The sequence below is a fragment of the Sceloporus occidentalis genome, unplaced genomic scaffold, assembly GCF_023333645.1.
Source record: "Sceloporus occidentalis isolate IW3139 unplaced genomic scaffold, rSceOcc1.0.p SCAF_2, whole genome shotgun sequence".
Taxonomy (NCBI): Eukaryota; Metazoa; Chordata; class Lepidosauria; order Squamata; family Phrynosomatidae; genus Sceloporus; species Sceloporus occidentalis.
In genome coordinates this window covers 95,769,613-95,790,666 of record NW_028316982.1, presented here as the reverse complement: position 1 = coordinate 95,790,666, position 21,054 = coordinate 95,769,613, and the positions used below count along the sequence as shown (strand labels likewise).

At 38.8% G+C, this 21,054-nt stretch overlaps 1 protein-coding gene across 5 annotated transcripts in view; it reads left to right on the top strand.

Moving 5' to 3' along the window:
• Positions 1 to 21,054, top strand: part of LOC149318735 (protocadherin-15-like) — a 952,040-nt gene that overhangs the window by 907,839 nt on the left and 23,147 nt on the right. For all 5 annotated transcript variants that reach the window (XM_089510367.1, XM_089510370.1, XM_089510366.1 and 2 more), the window contains 2 exons: positions 8,281 to 8,499; positions 12,443 to 12,553. In XM_089510367.1, coding sequence (XP_089366493.1) covers positions 8,281 to 8,499; positions 12,443 to 12,553 — 330 coding nt within the window. The remainder of the gene's footprint in view (positions 1 to 8,280; positions 8,500 to 12,442; positions 12,554 to 21,054) is intronic.

The following is a 21,054-nucleotide window of genomic DNA, read 5'->3' as shown; positions in this document are numbered from 1 at the left end:
GGTCCTCGACATCTACCTTTGTCCGACATTACCGCCTGGACTCCTTCCAGTCATCTGAGGCGGCTTTTGGAAGAAGGGTACTACAGGCTGTAGTACCTCATTAACTCAATCTCCTTCTACCCACCCTTATTTTGGGGGAGCTATGCCATATCCCATACATCAAGGATGCCTTCTCTCCATCGCTGGAAAAATAAACATTGGCTTACCTGGTGAGATGTTTGTTTTAAGCGATGGAGACGAAGGCATCCTCCTCTCCCTCTGATTGGTCTTGATCTCCTGGCACCCAGTTTTTGAGGTCAACCATTAGTGTTTTTTCTCGTCCCATTGGACGTTTACAGTTTTTTGGTTACTGGGTCTTTTTCAGATGCCCTAAAATTTGGTTCTTAGTTGTTTGAGAGTTCTCAGAAACCTTCCTTCTCTAGGCTGTTACATTAACTGAAACTTGCTTTGGGGGTTAGTCCTATCCTGTGGACACGCCTCTAAAGTTTTGTCTACTTCCTGCCTGACCTAGAGCGAGCCACAGGGTCTAACCCATACATCAAGGATGCCTTCGTCTCCATCGCTTAAAACAAACATCTCACCAGGTAAGCCAGTGTTTATATCTATAGATTCTTCGTTCACAGAGTCAACCATCCATGGCTTCAAAATATTCAAAAGAAAATTCCAAAAAAGCAAACCTTAATTGTGACATTTTATATAAGGGACACCATTTAACTATGTCTTTATATAATGGAACTTGAGCATCCATGGATTTTGATGTTCACAGGAGACCCTGGAACCAAATTCCACTAGATACCAAGAGACCATTGAATTTTAACCCCTTTCAGAAAATCTGAGTACAGCTAGTTTCTGACATAACAATGGAACAGTAAAGCTTCACCTGTGCAATAGTGCAAATCACTTTCTGTAAGTAGAATCAGGAATGCCCTATGGCCATATAGCACCATAATTATTGTTTAAAATGTCACATATATTAATTGCTCAAGACAAGAAAAGCTTCAGGGCCACCTCTTTTCTAACACTTTACATTTACATGCTGACAGCCATGTTTTGCTTTTGAACTATGAGAATTTATCCCATCTTTATTATACCTCCATTATTTCCTATGCAGCATAACTAAAGGGGAGAGAAATAACTAAAAATATTCTCCCAAATGCTAGATTCCATTTATTATTGAGCAGCCAAACCCCAACAGTTTCATTTCATTTTCAGGGGAAATGTGAGTTTGTAGTCTAATAAGTAGCCTAACAATTGTGTTCCTGCATGGCAGGGGGTTGGACTAGATGGCCCTGGTGGTCTCTTTCAACTCTATGATTCTACGATTCTAAGTAACTAGATAATGATTAAAAGTCTTCTCAATTTCAATTGGACTCACTTCTAAGAAGACATGCTCAGGTTTTCAGCCTAAACAATACATTGGGGCCATTCACACTACGTTATAAACTGATTTGCAAATCGGTTTAAAAAAGGGTCGTTCACACTTGAATGGGGGTTTTCTAACCCAAATTGGAGTGGGCCCATGTCAAATCCCCTTTAATATGGGTTTTCAGATATTGAGTTTTTCCCTGTTTCTTTCCTCCCAAAAAACGGGTTTCATCAGGGTGAAGCCAATGGGAACTTGCTCCCAAGCAAATTCAGGGCTTCCTGAAGGGAAGATCAATGGGCAGAGGGGCAGAACATGCCTATCCCATCTACAAAGTGGCAAACACCATTTTTGTGCTTGCAATTAGTTGCCAGCTCTGAGTGTATTCAAATTTCCCACTGATGTATCCTTTAAACAACCACTCAGCTATTTTCCTTTTCTGCTCTTTTCCCCCAATGATGCCATTGCCAGATATTCAGACCTCACCAAAGCCAGGGAAGGGGATGTCTTTTGGGAACATGTGGGTTTTTATATATATATATATATATATATATATATATATATATATATTTGACAGACTGTGTGATCCGTTACGTTTGTGTGACTTTCAAGCGGTGTGATTCATTCTCTGGATGTTTATTCCTCCCTCCCCTTGGCTACCATATAACTCTGCTATTTCCATTTATTGCTCTTTTTGTGTTCTCCAACTATGCCATTGCAAGGAGGAGTGGGTGGGTAGAGGGAGGGCTGGAAGGAAAGAGGAGGGAGGAGAAAGAATGGAAGGAGAGAAGAGGGATGGAGGAGCCTTCACCAGCTAGCCTTGGTGCCCCCCATCCCTGCCAGGGGCTCGGAGGATATCAGATGCTCTCACTTCTGCCAGTTCTATGGGGTCTTCTCTTTCTCCTCCTCTTCTTCCCAAAGGAGGAAATAGATAGATAGACAGACAGACAGACAGACAGACAGAGCGAGCGAGCCAGGGAGCTCAACCAGCAGTAGCAGCTGCTCCTGCCATGCCCAGCCCTTCCTCTTTGCCTTTTCTCTCTATTGTTTAGCACTGCTTTTGCTTCCTTCTGTGCCTCTCACACACCTCTCCTCGCATTTCCACCACATCACCCCCACAATACACACCCACACATTCACACCCACACACCCTGTCACCTGTTTATTTGACATGAGAGCCTCTCCCTGTCCCCCACACGGTGTCAGTTCACAACCCCAGACACACACACCCAAAAAGCCCTTCCAAGTGGGCAGAGGTGACAGCTCAGGCTTGCGGAGTGGAAAGAAAGGGCTCCCCATCATCATCATCATCCCAGATGCTGTCACCACCAAGGAGGACTAAGGCACAGGAAAATGGAGGACATACCCAAATAAAAGCTAAAAGCACTCATAGAAGGCATGCTTCTCAGTCAGGCTCCAAAGAGACAGCATCTGGACATTTTTTCTAGACAGGAGGATGAAATGGAGGACAGGTCCTGGGAAATGAGGATGCTCTGGTCACTCTGTCCTCATCTGGGTGACCAGATAATAATATATAATAATAATAATAATAATATAATAAACAATTTATTTTTATCCCGCTTTTCCGCGATGATCAAAGATAAATGTTGTCTCTGCTGGGGGGGGGGGGGTATGCAGCACCACAAAATGGAGGACATACAAGGGCAGTGGAGGACATGCCCCAATAAAAGCTCATATAAATATAGAATGTGTGCTTCTTAGTCCTGCTCAAAATGGAGGACATTTTAGACATTGTTCCTGGGCAGACACAGCAGAGTGATATGGTAGCCAGGAAGAGGGAGTAATTAACACTCGGAGGACAATGATGATAACAGAAGTGGAATGACATAGATGTGCATCATTTAATTGACAGAACAACTACAAAAAAGACTCAAACATGATCAAATGTGATCCATACAGAGGATCGATTTTGAATTGTTTGGTCAGTGTGAATTCCAAGAGGGTTAAATGCACCAGAGAGATTTGCTCGGGGTAAACATAGTGGGAACATCAATTCAGGTCAGATTCAGTATTGCATTTTCGAATGCATTATTGAATCTCCCCGGATCTACCTGGCACAATGGGCCCAAAGTAGAACAAACGTGTTTTTAACAATAGCCTAGTTTATCAGATGCTAAAAAAGCTGTATTGGTGATACACTAATATGAGCATTGGGGAGTACTCCTTCCCTTGTTTGGCCAGTGGTACTACCACCAACTTAACTAGTAAATGGCCAACAGCTCGGTCACATACATGTTTACTTGGACTTATTATCAAGTAAGCAGCTCCAGGATGGTATTCTAAACAAGAAAAACAAAATTAAGTATCTTTAATTACAACTAGCAGCTGCTGTTTTTCTTCATTAATACAAGACCAATCCATTGTAGATTTTAGAGATTTAGCATATTTAAAAAATGGGCCAAGGTACCATCTTATATAATTATATCTTGATTTAAAATAAAGACTTTGTAATAAGGAAGGTTAAAATAAAAATGTGAAAAAGTGTGCAGTTTCTTGTTTTGAACAGCTACCGATTAACACAGGCTTAAAAGCAGCCTAATTAAAATGTTTCTTCTGCTTGCAAAGTCAGCTTGTTTTTTTCCCCTCTTCTAAAGCTTTTCAAAATTTTAATCAGTAAAATCCTAGGGAATACTTTCTTGGCTTTGGGGTAGAGGTGAATGAGTGTCAGCTTAGCAAAGTAAAGGAGAAAAATGAAGTGAGAGTTTCAGAGTGAAGCATTAACAGGTTTTAGCTTGTGACAGGGAACCTCCAGAGAGTTAGTTCAGATAAACTCTGATGCTTATCCTAATCTCAAAAGCAACTCTAGCTAGTTTTTTCCTTCTCCTAATCCTCTGGCGAAAACCTCTGAAGGAGTCTCAGGGACCCTTCTTGCCCGCTACACTTTCAAGATGAGTTCTGAGGTTGTGTTCATGGTCCCTTGGAAAGATAAGTAAGGTTCCTCAGCCACCTCTTCTCTCAGTTTCTCTCTCTCTCCTTGGCATCCTCTCTGACCTTCCCATCCAAAGTATTACCTTGTGGAAAGGATCTTTTAAGCATAATAACAGTTACATAATAATTTGTCCTTTTTCTGTAGTCTTTGAGCTAATGTGAACATTCTGTTGGTAAATACGGATGACCAATCTTGTCCACTGTGAAAAGCCATTCAGTTTAAAAGTGGATGGCTTTCCAGAATGTTAAAATACCTACAAGTATTTTACTAGAAACATACGGACCAGATATATGTATATGTATTATCCTACTAAAGATGCCCCTTCCCCACCACCACTCCCTCTGTGTCGTGTCTTTCTAGATTGTAAGCCTGAGGGCAGGGAACCGTCCAATTAAAAAGACTGTATGTACAGCGCTGTGTACATTTACAGTGCTTTATAAATAAAGGTTAATAATAATAATAATAATAATAATAATAATAATAATAATAATACACCTGCATTTGGTTCATGCACATGTTTATTTATGATAAGGGTGTCTCCTCAACATGGTGATCAGACATGGAAGTACTACAGTGAAGCCATCATGAAATATCATTATTTGGTGTAGTGACTGACATAAGAAGGAGGGAAGATCCTGGCACTGCAAGAGGGGGTTTATAAGGTGAAAGAGAATTCCAAAACCCAATGTATTTTCACAAGAAACCTTATTAGTGGCAACAGGATTTTATAGTTATGTATCAAAGTGTTGTTATTTTTTTAATTTCAGGGAAATATTTTGGTCAGAAACTCTTAGAACGTAGAAGCCATGTCTCCCCTGCACCCCAGTCATAGGAAAGAAACATTTATCTGGAAGGCTCTCTCTCCTTGTAGAGTAACCATCATCTGCTTAGACTTCAATTCACTGTATTTCAGTTCTTGGGTATGTTGAGCAGGAATTTCATGACACATTCATGTCTGGGGACAATACTATAAACATCCAGTGAGGCCTTGGTGGCTTTACATTACCACACTTATGTTGAATTAGTCCTTATCTGGCAGCAAATTCCTTTGAAATAAATTGAATTTTCTAAGTTTTTGCTTCTGTTACTTTTTGGCATCCATTGTGCTGCAACACACAATAGGTTGCTCCAGACAAAATGTCAAGCTGTTGTGGATTACCTTTAGGCTTGCATTTTTTCCTCCTTTCTTCATATGTTCCTATTTCTTCTACTACTACCTGGTCTTAGGCAAACTATGGTTTAGGGAAACCAGCATTTGCATGCAATGTAGAACTGGAAATCCCGATTAAACAATGGATTTCAGTTATGATCTAGGCAAACAATATTTTTGACCATTTTGTCAAAATGTGATTGTGTGGTGGTATAAATGAACATACTGATACATATTTGTGTCCTGTTTCTTCCAAGATTAATAAGGGGACTCAAGATTAATAAGGGGAATGATCAGGTGCTCCTGGTCAGTCGTAAGGCAGATCAGGGAATAGGGCCCTTGCCGTTTCTGGATGAGGTTACACTCCCCCCTGAAGTCTCAGATTTGCAGCTTGGGTGTGCTGTTGGATTCTACTCTGAGCCTGGATGCTCAGGTCTCAGCAGTGGCCAAAAGTGCATTTACACAGCTAAAACTTGTGTGCCAGCTGCTCCCCTTTCTTGAAATGCCAGATCTATCTATGGTGAACAAACCATGTTTACATCCCATTTTGGACTACTGTAATGCACTGTACGTGGGCCTGACTTTAGAAACTGTTCAGAAACCTCAGGGGTCCAGAATGCTACAGCCAGAATACTGACCGGAGCCAGTTATAGGGAGCATATCACTCCCTTGTTGGAACAGCTTCACTGGCTACTGGTTTGTTTCTCGGCACAATTTAAAGTGCTGGTCATGACCTGTAAAACCCTATATGGCTTGGGTCCAGACAAAGAACTGTATCTCCCCATATGAACCTACCAGAACACTAAGATTGTCAGGGAAAGGCTTTCTCTCAGTCCCACCACCATCCCAGACTTGCTTGGTGAGGATACAAGAGAGAGCCTCCTTGGTGGCTTCTCCCACCTTGTGGAACTCCCTTCCGTGGGAAGCTCAATTGTCCCCCTCCCTGCTTGCTTTTCGACGGCAGGCCAAGACGTTTTTATTTAAGCAAGCATTTAAAATATAAGAACACCACAATAGTTTTTATATTGAGCATGTGTTTTGCCTTTGAACTTCCATTATATTTTTAATGTAATTTTATATTGTTTTTATGTAAATCTAATTGTTTTACATTTTATTAAAATGCTTTTTGAATCTGTGATCTGCTTTGGATCCCTTCGGGGAGATAGGTGGCATTAAATAAATAAATAAATAAATAAATAAATAAATAAATAAATAAATCCTATTGGGGAGGAAAGCTATTCAGCAAGGGAAAGATCATATTTTCAGGCAGTATTTCTGGTAAAACAGGAATACTGTCCAGCCAAGTTACTATACCATTTGGACAGAAGTTAGCCATTTTTTTTCTAATTGCCCTGGGTCTTGGAGAATAAGAAGGACTCTGATGTACAGCATACTTCAATGGTAATTTCCTTTTCCCATGTAGAGCGTAGAAATGGGCTTTATTTGGGCTTTCAGTTGTAGGATTCCTGATGTGTGCTGCACATCTTGATAGAAACGGGTAACAATAATGTTGATTACCTGCATTGGTATATTTTTAGTCTGTAAACACTATGCTTTGAGTGATTATTTGCACATCCCATCAATTCAAGTGTTTATACAGAGTGAACCCTCATAATTTTATCTGTTCATGGCTGATGACTCTACACAAACATAACTTGAAATTCCATTGGATTCACTTTTTTCCCCAAGTAAGTGTGAAGAATCTTTCAATGTTTAACATTAATAGTATAATTGTGAATTGGAACTAAAGATGTAAGTTATTGCTGGTCTTATTCCCATTGCATGCTACATTGCTATTCTGTTACAAGTACCAAGAAAAAAAGTATATTAAGTCATTTTTAAAAAACTATTATTCTTTATGAGAACAAAAAGGGAAAGATGAAATCTCTAGCATACTGCCTTTAAAATGGCTTGTGTTTAAACAATAAAAAGTTCCCTTGCCTCATTTTCTACACTATGCCAGGTTCATTTGCAGTGGAATATGCATGGTTCAGCTATAAAAATCTTAAAATAGAGGTTTGTAGAGAAAATGCTTACGGAATTTTTTAACAGGGGCAGTATAACACTTCCCAGAAGTATATGCTAGCAAAGTGAAATATCTTTACATTCTTCTTCAGTACAAATTACATCCAGCACACAAGGATCATTTAGCATACAGTGTCTAACATATGTTTGGAAGCTTTTATCTTGCATTATCCCTTATTTTTTCATTGGTAATGTAGTTCAGGAAGGATAGTAATTTGAATCTTCTTTAAAAACCAACAAACTTGTGTTTCAAAAACGGCATCAGTTTTATGTTTTTCAGTGTATTTATGTTTACTGTGCATTCTGAATGGCTGGGATAATTCCATTGAGTATAGGAGTGTGTCTCCTTTTTTAAAATACTTGTTGTGGTCACGGTTGATTTATTTAGATGTGGCTTAATATGTGGCTGCTGTGTCCTGACTCTATTTTAGTCTTCATTCTTTGTGCTCAATGTGGTTTTTTTAACAGTAGTGATGTACATGATTTTGCAGTGGTGTCACCATGCTGACTCTAATGAAACAACACTACAGATTCTTCATCTATAAATAAAAGCCATGTGGGTCACTGCAGCTCATCAGATTAAATGGCAGAGAGACCTAAGGAAACCCAGAGGCAGCAAGAAGAAATTTATAAAGAAAAACAAAACAAAACCTGGGAGAAATTAAACTATTCATATATTTTAATAATTAGCAAATATTGCAATTAAATAATATTTACATTCAAAATAGGAGTAGGGACCAGTTTGATCTTGTTTCTATACTTATTATCTTTCTCAATTATTTATTATTAAAGATTCCTAGATGGCAAGCTTCTAGATATCAATAAAGAATTTCAGCCATATCTTGGTCAAGGAGGACGTATTCTGCAAATCCGCACTCCTGACGTGGTGGCCAATGTCAAGAAACAGGCACAAGCTGTGGGCTACACAGAAGGGGCATTGCTGGCTCTGGCGGTCATCATAATCCTTTGCTGCATGCCTGCTATTTTAATAGTTATAGTCAGCTACAGACAGTAAGTATGCCAGCTGTACTTTATTGTGTAGATTACATACTGTTCAGAAAGATACTGCAGTATCGAGGTTGGTTACATTTTGTATATTTTCAGGATTCTTTCTGGCATATGCATTTCAGGACTATACCACTTTAGCATCAGTAGCGTATCTTGCTGATTGAGCAAACTGGCTTAATCCACATCAATTATATTTACTATACTTTATTAGAGCTATATTTAATATATACTTTATTCGAGTTATGGTACCAAAAATTCAATTCATAATTTTTTTTTTAAAAAGCAACTCTTTATGTTCCTGTTTTTGAAAATTACACCGTCAGCACCCATGGTCAGCCTTTTATTCTTCTCCAGTTTTCACACTCCCTTGATCTGTTGAAGGTGTGGAAGGTTGCTTTTTTTAAACCAAGGGTGAACAGAAGTTATTTGGCAGGGGAGTGTTATGGGGAGTCTCCAGTTGTGATTCAGAGGTTTCCAGAAGTGGAAGACCCATTTTTACCAAAGCCTAGGAGGAATGGAAGGGTGTGTAAAAATGGTGCAGGTCCCAGATTTTCCAGAGAGTGAATGTGGTCCTCCAAAATGTGGAAGTTGTCCATCCCTTTTAGAGAGAAAGGATTTGGCAAAGGTGCATTCAAATTTGTATATTTCTAGCTGTCATACCTCTAACAATGTGCAGTAGGCCCTTGGTATCCACTGGGATTAGGTTCTAGAACCCCCCATGGATACCAAAATCCATGGATGCTCAAGTCCCATTAAATACAGCGGCACAGTATGATGGTGCCCCTTGTATAAAATGATAAAATCAAGGTTTGCTTTTGGGAATTTATATATTTTTAAAATATTTTCAAATTGTGGATGCTTGAATCTGTGGATGAAAAATCTGTGGATATGGAGGACTGACTGTACCCGAATTGGCTGGGTGTAAATATGGCCATCTTTCATAAGGACAGCAATATCACAAAATCACAAAACTATGATTTTTGTCCCTCTATGGAAGTTAAAGGCAACTGACACAGACACACCAGCCACCACCGCTGAACAAATTCTGCCAAGAAAACCCCATTATAGGTTTGCCTTAGGGTCACCATAAATCAAAAAGAACTTGAAGGCACACTAGTAGAACAACTATGGAAATTGTATGCATGATGAAGATGCCCCCCTTTCAGACTCAGTCAATGATGCTTCAGCTGAGGAATGTGGCCAATACAAGCACCTTATTGCAGTCCCATAAGCCCTTCAACTATAATGGTGGTGGGCAGCTTCTCTGTGAATGATCAGTCTGCTCCAGGGTTTAGTCCAAATCGTAAAGTTGCTATCCAAAGTGGTGAAGCCTTTTGCATTTAGACATAAATGCACAAAAGAGCTTTATGAGTTGTAGAATATCTAAATTGTTCTTTTTCTCAGATGCAATTAAGAATTCTGAAAATACTCCTATGCATGCATGGTCCATGGTCAATACTTAAAGGATACAGAAATGGGTCTCTCTGCCCCCTTCTGTCTCCTCTGATGTCTTTAATATAATCAGATATTACAGATGGCCAAATAATTATTGAAGTTTGCTATTTAGTGCAGAGATTAAAGCCAAATGAGCATAACTGTCGTTGTTGTGCATAAAATGGGAACATTAAGACTTGTTTTATATCACAACTTTATTGTGTGTCACAGCAATATTTTAAATATTTTCTAGACCAATGGTCATCTTACTATTCAATAATTTTTTGCAGATTTTTAAAAAAGAACAGGAAAGTTAAATGAATTTTGGGTGGTTTATTTCCTTTGTAAATTAGCATTGCTGTAGTAATGCTTAGATTCTGCTTGTAAATAATCTAAGAAATTATCATTTCTCTTTTCTATTAAGTGTTATGTTTAGAATTTCAGTATCTGTTCCAAAGAAGAAAGTAATTATGAACCAAAGAGTATTAGTTATTCACAGGAGGTTTAAAGCTTTGTAATGGACCCCAAAACTTAGAATAGCCCCAATATTTTGTTGTTGTTGTTACCATTAAAATATCTTTAATATTGTATGTATAATTTGAATTCATGAGGAAATTATAAGGCATACTTTATTATTTGGTGTCCTGACTTTTAAAATCATAACTAAGGTTTAGATAGCTTCACCTAAACTCAGTAGTCAGACTCAGTATGTCTGTCTGAGAACCAGGATTCCATAATTCTCTTTGGAGAACTTAGAGGCCACTGTCTGTTTTATGAACTGTGTGGTCTGTCAGTCCATTAAGGGTTAATGCATTTAAAAAGTATAAATGTACATTTAAATGTAACAATGTACATTTAAAATGTATTATACATTATAATTGTTTTGATGTAATAAAAGTGCATGCATTCCCATATTGTAATATTAAAGAAAAATATATAACCCTGTACGCTTTTTAATGATGATTTAGCAGTTCTAAGATGACTGTCTTAGAAGAAGCATTTGCTCCTCCTCTGTGAAGGAAGAAAAGCCTTTTCTAAGTTGATGTCTGCCACCCGTGGCTTTTATAAGTAACATAAAATAATTGTTTATAAAATGTGTTGCCTGATTAGTGCTGTGATTAAGTTTAATACCTTTTAAGTTTTTTAAAAAATCACATTTTTGAATTATTTTTCCAAGTGAACTCACAACTTTTTTTCCTGTTTTACCATTATGCATTACAAAACAGATTTAAAGAGTAAGTATGTCTTACTAGCATCTTGTTTCCAACACTTTGCATATAAAAGGTACTGACTGAAGTGAGGTTTTGCTTTGGAACATTTTGGAAATGAAAAATATGATGTTCAAGAGGAATGCATATATTGCTGGTAGTTTATATGTCCTGACTTGTTAGATAAAAATGCTGAGGTTTCTTCAAAGGCAGGTTTAGTGCATTAGAACTAACACCATAGATCTGCTAACTTCCCCAAAGCTGAGATGGCAAGTAACATACCAAGGCCAATATCCATTTAAGTAACTTGTGTGTCTCAGTGATTGGAGGCTGGAAAAAGTTACATTTTCTGCAAATGCAGCTGAATGTATTTTATATGACAACCACTAAATCTTATATGTTATGTTTTACTTTGTGGAATATGTGTGTATATGTGCAGGAAGGGAACAGTTTCTTATGAAAGTCTGAGAATATGAATGACAGGTAGAAGAACCATCTGATAGTATAATCACATTATAAGTAAATCTCAGTGCATTATCGTTAACACAGAGTAATCAACATGTAGATTGTTAGGGTAAGAGTACATGCTGAGATAATCTAGTGTTATCTGCTCTGTAACACAGATGCGGGATCTTTTCTTAAGAACTTAGAAATGAGTTCTACTGAAAATAATGCATATTTTATATTTGTATTTAGGCTTCTCAGGAATTCATTTCAGTAAACTGAAGTTGATGATTCTGCTCTTCAGACTTGTATGGAAAGAGTGAAAGGGGGAGTTTTATTGTAGGGTATGAAGTAAATGGAATCAAATAAGGACTCAGATTTTCTTTTTCTGCTGTATTTCTGTTGTGATGTTTTGAGATCATAGAAGATTATCACATGGAGGATAAGGACGGAAGTAAAGCAGATTGCTCCTGTCCTTACCCCATCCTATTTGGGCAATTGGGGGAAAGATTATCACACCCCACGCACTTATCCCATTCTTCCCCCATCCGTGAAATGTAATGGACCCCTCATTTGAGGTCCATTACACTTCACAGACAGGAAAAGAATGGGGTAAGCATGCAAGGTGTGATAATTTTCCCCCAATCGCCCAAATAGGATGGGATAAGGATGGGAGCAATCTACTTTGTTTCCATCTTTATCCTTCATGTGATAATCACAATAGTCTTATTACTGTAACCAGTTATGAGGTGAAAACTGCATTAGATATTCTTCCATTGACAATTTGTTATCAGCCTAGGCTTCATTATAGAAGCATGTTTTTGACACTCTTTGTTTCTTCTCTGTGCAATTCACCAAAGGAGACAGGCTGAATGTGCTAAAACAGCTCGAATCCAGATGGCCTTACCAGCTGGCAAACCAGCAAGCACTCCTGCCAATAATCTGTATGAAGAACTCGGTGACAGCACCATGTAAGTCCTCAATGAGGTTTGCCATTTAAAATGCTAGTAACTCATGGTCTAATTTTGGCCCCTCAGAGATTACAGCTCTTATTGCTATGTAAATTAAAATGTTTCCTTCAAGAACAGAGGATAATTAACAGACAGTTAATAGTCTCCTAAACATCAGGCATATGATCTACATTCAAAGTAACGCTTGAATTTTTTTTTGAAAAAGGGGACGGGGGGGTTTAGTTTGCAGAAATTAAACTGTAAACTTTTTTAGTTTACAGAAATTAGAGGAATATAGATTTGGGTACTCAGATCAATGCAGTCAAACACTACATGTTTCTCAAACATATTTGTGAATTTTATTTTACATAAGTGCAATGTGTGTGTTTTGTTTTGCCCTTTTTATGTCAAAGGAATACTGAAAGAGAGAAAACGTAACGTTTGGTCAGATTCATGGAATTTGCAGGGACCTCAAGGGTCATCTTATGCTACAGTATTTCTTATAGGTGGTCATTTAGTCTCTGCTTTAAAAATGTCTAATGAACGAGAGTACATGAATCTGAATCCAAGGAAAATGTTCCTCTAACGTAAAGTCCTTCTATGCATTGTCTTGTATGGGTGGAGGGGAGGCTGTATATGGAGATATATACAAATGCATGTACATAAGCAGCATAAACAGGTTGATTGGGGTTTTTGGCTCACAGAACTACTCACCGATCACTGGTCCAGAATGTCAATTACTAGCCTGTAACCAGTGTTAGGCCCTAGGTAAGGACATTTTGGGGTCTTTTAGTATTGTTTTCAGACAAAGTTAGTATTAAAATTGTGCCAGTTTTTTAAACGGTATTTGTGAGGGTTTTCAGGTAATTGGCAGGGGTCTTTGGTGGGCATGGGAGGGGGGCTGTTGCAGAAGGAACATACTTTCCCCATTCCCACTCTAGATATGAGAGCTGGCAAATCTGTAGTCACTCCAGGGAACAGAAAGGGGGATGTGGTCAAATGTGAAAAACTTCAGGATGCCTATATAGACAAGGATATAGTCAGAACTATATATGGGATATATGAGATGTGGTGCAGGAGAAGAGTACTGAGGTTAACCATGGACAGCCAAAAAAACACACAAACAGGTCCTAAAGCAGATTAAGCCTGAAATTTCTCTGAAAGCCAACGTGATTAAACTGAAGCTTTCATACTTTGGCCACATCATGAGAAGGCATGACTCACTGGAAGAGACTGTTATTCTAGGAATGTTGGAGGGAAATTGAAGGAGAGGAAGAATGCATATTAGATGGATGGGGATCATAGATATGAATTTGGAACTAAGCAGAGCAGTGGAGCATAGGGAATCTTAGGCCTGTTACAGACAGCCAAAATAAAGCTGCTTCGAGTCACAGTGGAGGTATGGTGTTTCAATGATGCATGCGTCCTAATAGTCCAGAAGCCACACCAAAGCCACGCTCCAGTCCTTAGGGATGGAGTGTGGCTTTGGTGCGACTTCTGGACTCTTAGGACGCATGCATCATTGAAACACCATACCTCCACTGTGACTCGAAGCAGCTTTATTTTGGCTGTCTGTAACAGGCCTTAGAGATGTTATCCACAGGGTTGCCATGGGTCAAGATCAACTCAAAGGCAGTTAACAACAACAGCAAATAGTCAGAACTGAGTCAAAGATCAAATCCAGAGAAGAGAGAAAGCCAGACACAACAACAGAAGCCCATAGTGTTTCTCTCACTGGTAAGCTGCTTAGACTATGGCAGTAACTCTGGGCTCAGGCCTTTGAGGGTTCTGATGTCCAGACTGATCTGTGAAGTCAGCTGGCAGTATTCCAGCTTGTTAATACTATACTCTCAACTTCAGACTTCATACAAACCACACAGAGTCTGGTTTACCAAACGTGTTCAGCTGATGTGGGCAGTAAGTTCCCAGAAGGTGGCTGCTGGAATTTTTGGATGAGACCTTTTCTCCAGTGCCTTCTGCTACTGTCTCATTCTTGGGATATGATATACTACTACCCTCACACAGGAAGTTCCCTCATTCCCACAAGTAATGATTTGAAGCAGTAGATTTGGATTTCCTGGCCCGTATGCTTAATGTATGGATTTTGCTTAGCAGCATTAATGTAAAGCATGAATAATAATAAGTCTAATTTGACTGATTGATGAAGGATACATTTGCATGAATTGCCAAACATTTCTGTCGTCTAGCCTGGACTAACTGATTTTTCATTTTGTGTGTGTGTGTGTGTTCTTCAAATGGCAATCTTGGAGAAACCATAACTAGACGCCACAATGCATGGATGGACAAAGGATACAAGTGCATGAACTGGCAAAGAGCTGTCATTTAGTCTGGATGATTTTTCATTTCGATGTGTGTGTGTGTTTTCAAATGGTAATCATAAAGGAAGGATAGAAAGTAATTATTTCTTTTTCAAACATCTTGGGTGCAAAAAAAATCAGTAATAGATGTGAAATAGTTTTGAGAAGGAGAATGTAGCTGAGGGAGACTCAGTGAAGACTATTGCATACACATGAAATGTTCTAAGTTCAGGTGCTGATTGTTTAATTGTTGATCTATTCAGGAATTCTCTCTTGGGGTTAACTAAACAAGCCAGACAGGAGCATACTATCAACGTTTTCTTCCAGTGTGACTTTTCTCATTTAAAGGCAATATTAAAGATTCTGAACCCAGCCCTGAAATCATTTCAGCAACCTATTAGTTCATACTAAAATCCAGAGGAGATTTTACTACCCCACAAACTTGGGAGCCACAATCCACCATTGTGAATAAGTGCATTCCATATAGTTTTGATCCTGAACCCTTTACTTGATTGTAGTATATCTTGTGTAAAATAATAGATTCTTCAGCATGAAATAGTTATGTGATGTTTTCAGATTTAAGTAATATAAGCTGTTAATAGAGCATCTGTTTCTAACCACTTTCTGATTTCCCTTTATCACTCATAACATTTTCAAGACTTATTTTTTCTAATTGCTGTCCTTTGTTTTGTGTTTCATTTCCCCTTATTTTTCCATCTTTGGACTCATAGGCATCAGTGAGTAAACTTCCATTATTGGGCGTAATATCGTATTAGAAACAAAGTAGTTGATATTATTAGAATTACTTTCTTTTTCTAGTACTGTAGCACCTAGTAGACATTTACTCCTCAGTAATTTGGTTTACATCCTTCCAAAGGGAAGCAGGCATAAGGAGACAAAAGCAATCTCATTGCACACCAGGGATTTATATTAAATGGAATTAAATAGATCATATTCCTTTAAGATTTTTTTCTCTCCAAAAATCCTAAAACAGGAAGCTGCAGTGCTGAAATCTTTCATTCACTGGCATGCTTATTAACATCAATGGATTGAATCCTGTTGGTTAGTCCCAAACATAGTAGGTCAACTGAATCAGTTGCTGAACTGCAAGTCAACACATAGGCAGATCACACTGATTCAGTGACTCTTCTCTTTGGGACTAACGATAGGAGACTGGCTTCAGTTAAGCAGTTAACAGTTTAGCAACCATCAAATCACCAAAGCAAAGCTTTATACAGTTTAGCAATTATACATCAGTTATAATATGAATAAACCAACTTCTGAGACCAAGAAATCTAGCAGTAATTCTTGTGCAAAGTGTATTCATTGATAACAAGTTTGGGGTGGTATTTCAGCTATATCTCCTAAATGGTGGAGAAATTAAATGAGTATACTTTGCATAAGAATACTGCTTGGTGGCTTGATTGAGATTAAACTTTTTTTTTTCATTTCCTGGACACAAAGTTCTCAGCAGCTTCTTGGTCTCAGAGGTCAATTCTCTCTTTCTGTTGTTGTTGTTTTGATTATTGGTATTAGTAGTAGTATTGATTCATTTATATCCTGCCTTTCCCCCAAAACTGGAACTCAAAGCAGCTTACAGAACTTCAAATAAATACATTTATAAAAATTTACAAAAGCAAAGAAAAAACTTAGAAGCTTGTTTAAAATCAATTAAATTATCCATAGAATTAAAACTATGTAAATTAAATGCATTTTAAAAGGCTAATAATATAAAACTAAGCACTACTTTAAAAAAAACAACCCTCTTGCAACCAGTTCTAAGAGACATCATTGTTCTGGACCACCATAGGGCAAACAGGAGGTCTAGGAAGATACGTTGTTTGTCTTGGTTGTGGCCATGGATATGGAGCTTACTGTCTAGCTGCCTCTCATCATCTCCTGGCCATTGAATGGCTATGAAGAAGGAAATCCAATCAGAAAATATGCTTGGTGAACCAGCCATAGGATATAGATCCATAGAGGTGCTGAATTCCTCCATCCTCCACAACCACAAAAGCTACATACAACTGGAATTTCCACCCGTATATGCCATTAACAGGAATCTATCAATCTATCCATCTATCTATCAATCCATTTATTCTAATTTGAGGTTTCTGTATAGGGTGGAAGGTAAAAATTAAATTAATAAATAATATATAAACAAATTTCTATGCATGTACGTGTACATGCTACGGGCATGGATGCACATACAGTCTGCCCCCGCTATATGCAGGGATCTGGAACCCCCTGCGTATGGGGAAAACAGCATATGCTGAATCCCCATAGAAAATAATGGGGTGCGTGCTCATGGCAGCATGCACACACCCCATTATTTCTACTGCGGCTAGCCTTCCATGTAAGCTCAAAGCTGCGGAAGGCAAGCCCACCTAAGGGGAGGGCTGACTGTATTCCCACAGAATGCCTTTTAGCAGCAGATTTTAATCTAAGTAGAATATTCATATTTCTAAAAAGCACTAACTTTTGTTAGGCATTTGTTTAAATTACTGTATATACTCGACTATAAGTTGACTTCACGTCTAAGTTGAGGGCAAGTTTTGGGGCCAAAATTATAGATTTTGCTATGACCTGTGGATAAGTCAAGGATAAAACTTTGAGGCTCCTCAGATCCGTGGTGGCTCTTCACCATTCCCCCAGCAGTAGGCAGAGGTTGTTTCTCTGCTGCTGTGAGGAAGCACCAAAGGGCCACAGTTGCAGCCATTCTTTCCTTGGGGTCGGGTTAACCAGTCACAGGTGCCCTCTGCCCTCTTCAATCCTACCAAGAAACCTACTTTTCCAGTAAACTCTCGCTGGAATGAAAGTTCTTTTCTGTTGGTCTATCCACAGTTATCTGCCCTGTCTTCTCACAGAGGGTGAGGAAGAAATGGGGATGAAGAGTCAGTTGGGGGTGAGCCACACATAAAAGGAACTGAGGGAGAGAGAGAAAGTGTGTGTGTGTGTCCGCGTGCGTGCATGCTGGACTAGGGAAAGTGGGAAGGAAGGTGTTTGTATTTGTGACTGGATCAGCTGCTGCTCTCATAGAAATAAAAATTGCCCTGCACTCTCTCTGCTTCCAACAGTCCATTCCCAGGAAGGGAGGGAAAGTGGGGAGGAAGGTGTATGTGTATGTGTTTATCACTGAATAAGCTGCCATCATCGGAATTACCATATTGACCCATATATAAGTCGACCCAGGATTGGGGGTCAATTTTGGGCATAAATTTCTCAACTTATAGACGAGTATATATGGTAAGAACTCATATAGTGTGAAGTTTATCTACTCAAAGCCTATGTTTTGTTACCCTATTTATCTTCAGATTATATCCCCTTTCCCTTGGTGAAGAAGTAAATCATTTGCCTTAGTGAACAAATGCACCACCTTTCCTTAATAGTTTAATTACATACAGATTACTTAATATAGATGTAGTTTCTTTAGATCACCTTAGAAGACTTTTAGTTAGCTGCATTCAGATTATATTTTCTCACAAGAATCAATGTCCATGCATGCTTCCTTACCTGTAATTATCTTCTTTTCTTTCAAGTCTTTTTCTTCTCTACCATTTTCAACAAAGCAGGGGAAAAAAGTCATTCTTAGAAGAAGGAGACCGTCAGAGAGCTATAAGCAGCTTTGCTTCCCGTGCTATTGAGGCCCACAAGCAGTCTAATATAAATGGAACATTGAACAATAACCTTCCCAAATCTGCAAGTAACATTACATTTTTGTCTGATGAGAATCCCTTAACAACTCAAAACCCTCTGTACATGGAGGGTGCATTCCAAGGGTCCACCTATTCTGGGTTCCTGCATGAAAGAAAAGATACGCCCCATCCCTTTTCTCCCAGAAGGTCAGCCCTGAGAAATGTTCTGTTAGGATGGCCTTTGGGAGGCATTAACAGGGCATGGACTTTCCCAACACGTCTTACCAGAAGACACATTTCTGACGCTTTGAGTAAAGCAGTCATTATGGATCCAGTTCAGTGGGAACAGGACAGAATCCGAGCAGAAAATGAAAGAGCTGAAATGGAGCACGGCAGAGCTGATATTAGCAGCCCAATCTTCAAAAAGTTCATTGGCCCCAAAATATCAGTCAAAGAGAAAGCAAGGCAGTTTGAGCAACAGGCTCTGCAGGAAATGAAACAAGTGAAATCCCGAGATAAAAGAATGTCACATTCACCAACGCACAGCAGCTGTACCCAAGATGGAGACAGTATACTGGAGTTGTCTTCTGAAGGTTTCCTTCCATCACCAGACCATCTCTCACCATCTTCTTTTTCCTCTCACACACCTTATTCTAAGGTGGTTGAACTCGAAATGCCTACAATACCTTCTGTAATCATCACTCATCATGACATCCCTGAACAGTTGTCCCCACCACCCTATCATAGACCCATTCCTCCTTCCTTTAGGATCAAATCACCAGTCCGCCAATTTCTACTGACCACACAACCTAAAGTGGAAGAAATGGAGAGCATTCCAGACCCACCCAAAACCCCTCCTCCTCCACCCCCTCCTCCATCTCCACCCCCTCCACCCCCAACTCCTCCACCATTACCACTTCCATTCCCTTCCCCACCTAGTCTTTCTTTGTCATCTTCCTCATCTACTCTGAGCTCCCAGACCACGTCCCCTACAAGACATGCCAAGTCTCCCTCCAAACAGGACTTGGGGTCACCACAGGCTCGTGTGCCAGAACCATATGTCCCGCCACGTAGGGAGCTAAAAGGGATTCTTAGAAATATCCAGAACTTAGCAGATATTGAAAAATCAGTGGCCAACATGTATAGTCAGATAGACAAAAACCATATTTTACCTAAGCACATAGCCAAGTTGAAGCCAGTGGCAACGCCAGAACCACCAAGTGCTGAACTCATGGCTGAGGCTGAGCACAGCCAGCAGAATGGGGACTTGAACTGCATAGTGGAGGAGCTTGAAAAGCGATTCCCATCTCAGTCCACTGCGTTATGACAGCCTAATGATGACTTCATGTACATTGCATGATGTGTATCCTGGTTCTTATACAAAACAGATCCCCACCTGTGAATCCCAAATCCAATCTGCTTTATTGACACTAAGAATTTATCTTGCTTCCCATTTCCCCTTTTCTCTTTCCCTCACTTTACAGTCATGCAGATCCTTGATAACACTCTTCTTCATCTGGTCCATTTGATCTGATTTTGCACTGTTTAATTATTTCCCAAAGGGATGTTACCCATGTATACTTTTTTAAAAAATTACTGCTTATATTTCTTAATATAGTATGAAATTTGTGGTGAGGAAAACATAAAGGCCAGGTTGCCACAGCTGTAATGTTAAGTTGTTTATTTAGAGGGAGAGACAGAGAGACAGTGAGAAAGAGCATCATTTTGTTGAACGGGTTTATATCAACAAGCAACGCAACTATTGTGCAGTGCAAAAAACAAGGATGTGGCATTTTATTGCTTTCATGAGGAGAGAGATCTTAACTTTTCATTATAAAATGTTAGATGTGGCTGGAAAGGAAATGATAGTGGGAAAAACAGACTCAGCAAAAATAGGAGGGGAGAACAGCTGAAGTTATTGCAATGATGTATCATCTTGGTCTGTAGATTTGAGTGCTTTGTGCCATGGAGGCAGGCTAGTAGAGTAGAAGTTCTTCTGTTTGTTATTCATTCTTCTTACCTTCCTTTCTGTTATCCACAGCATGCCTTTTATTACTTTTTTAAATAAACTGATTCTGCATACTCTAAGGCTTCACTTTTATAATTAATTTTTTTTAATAAACTGAGTCTGCATACTCTAAGGCTTCACTTTTATAATTTATTTTGTGTTTTAAAAAAACCCCTATCATTTGCTGAAACAATAATATGACTCCATAATTTTTTCTCTTTGGTCAACATTTTTTAAATATTTATTTTCATTATGAGTAATCTAATAACATAATAAGGAAATGTGAATCACTACAATGATGTTTTAAGTAGCCTAGATTTAGTAAAGGCTTGGTTTCTGATACTCTGACTGAAACCTATTTGTTAAAAAATGATTTCATTAAAATGAGTAGATGACCCTTTAATTGTATGGTGGGTGGGAAAATAAAAAGAGATATGAGCTAAAGATGAACGCAGATGAACATGGGAGATCTGTTCTCTGACCACTGTCATTTTATTTTGTTCATTCATCATGAACAGTGTAATTCACAGTTTCTAGTCCCAGAAAAATAAAAAATAAATG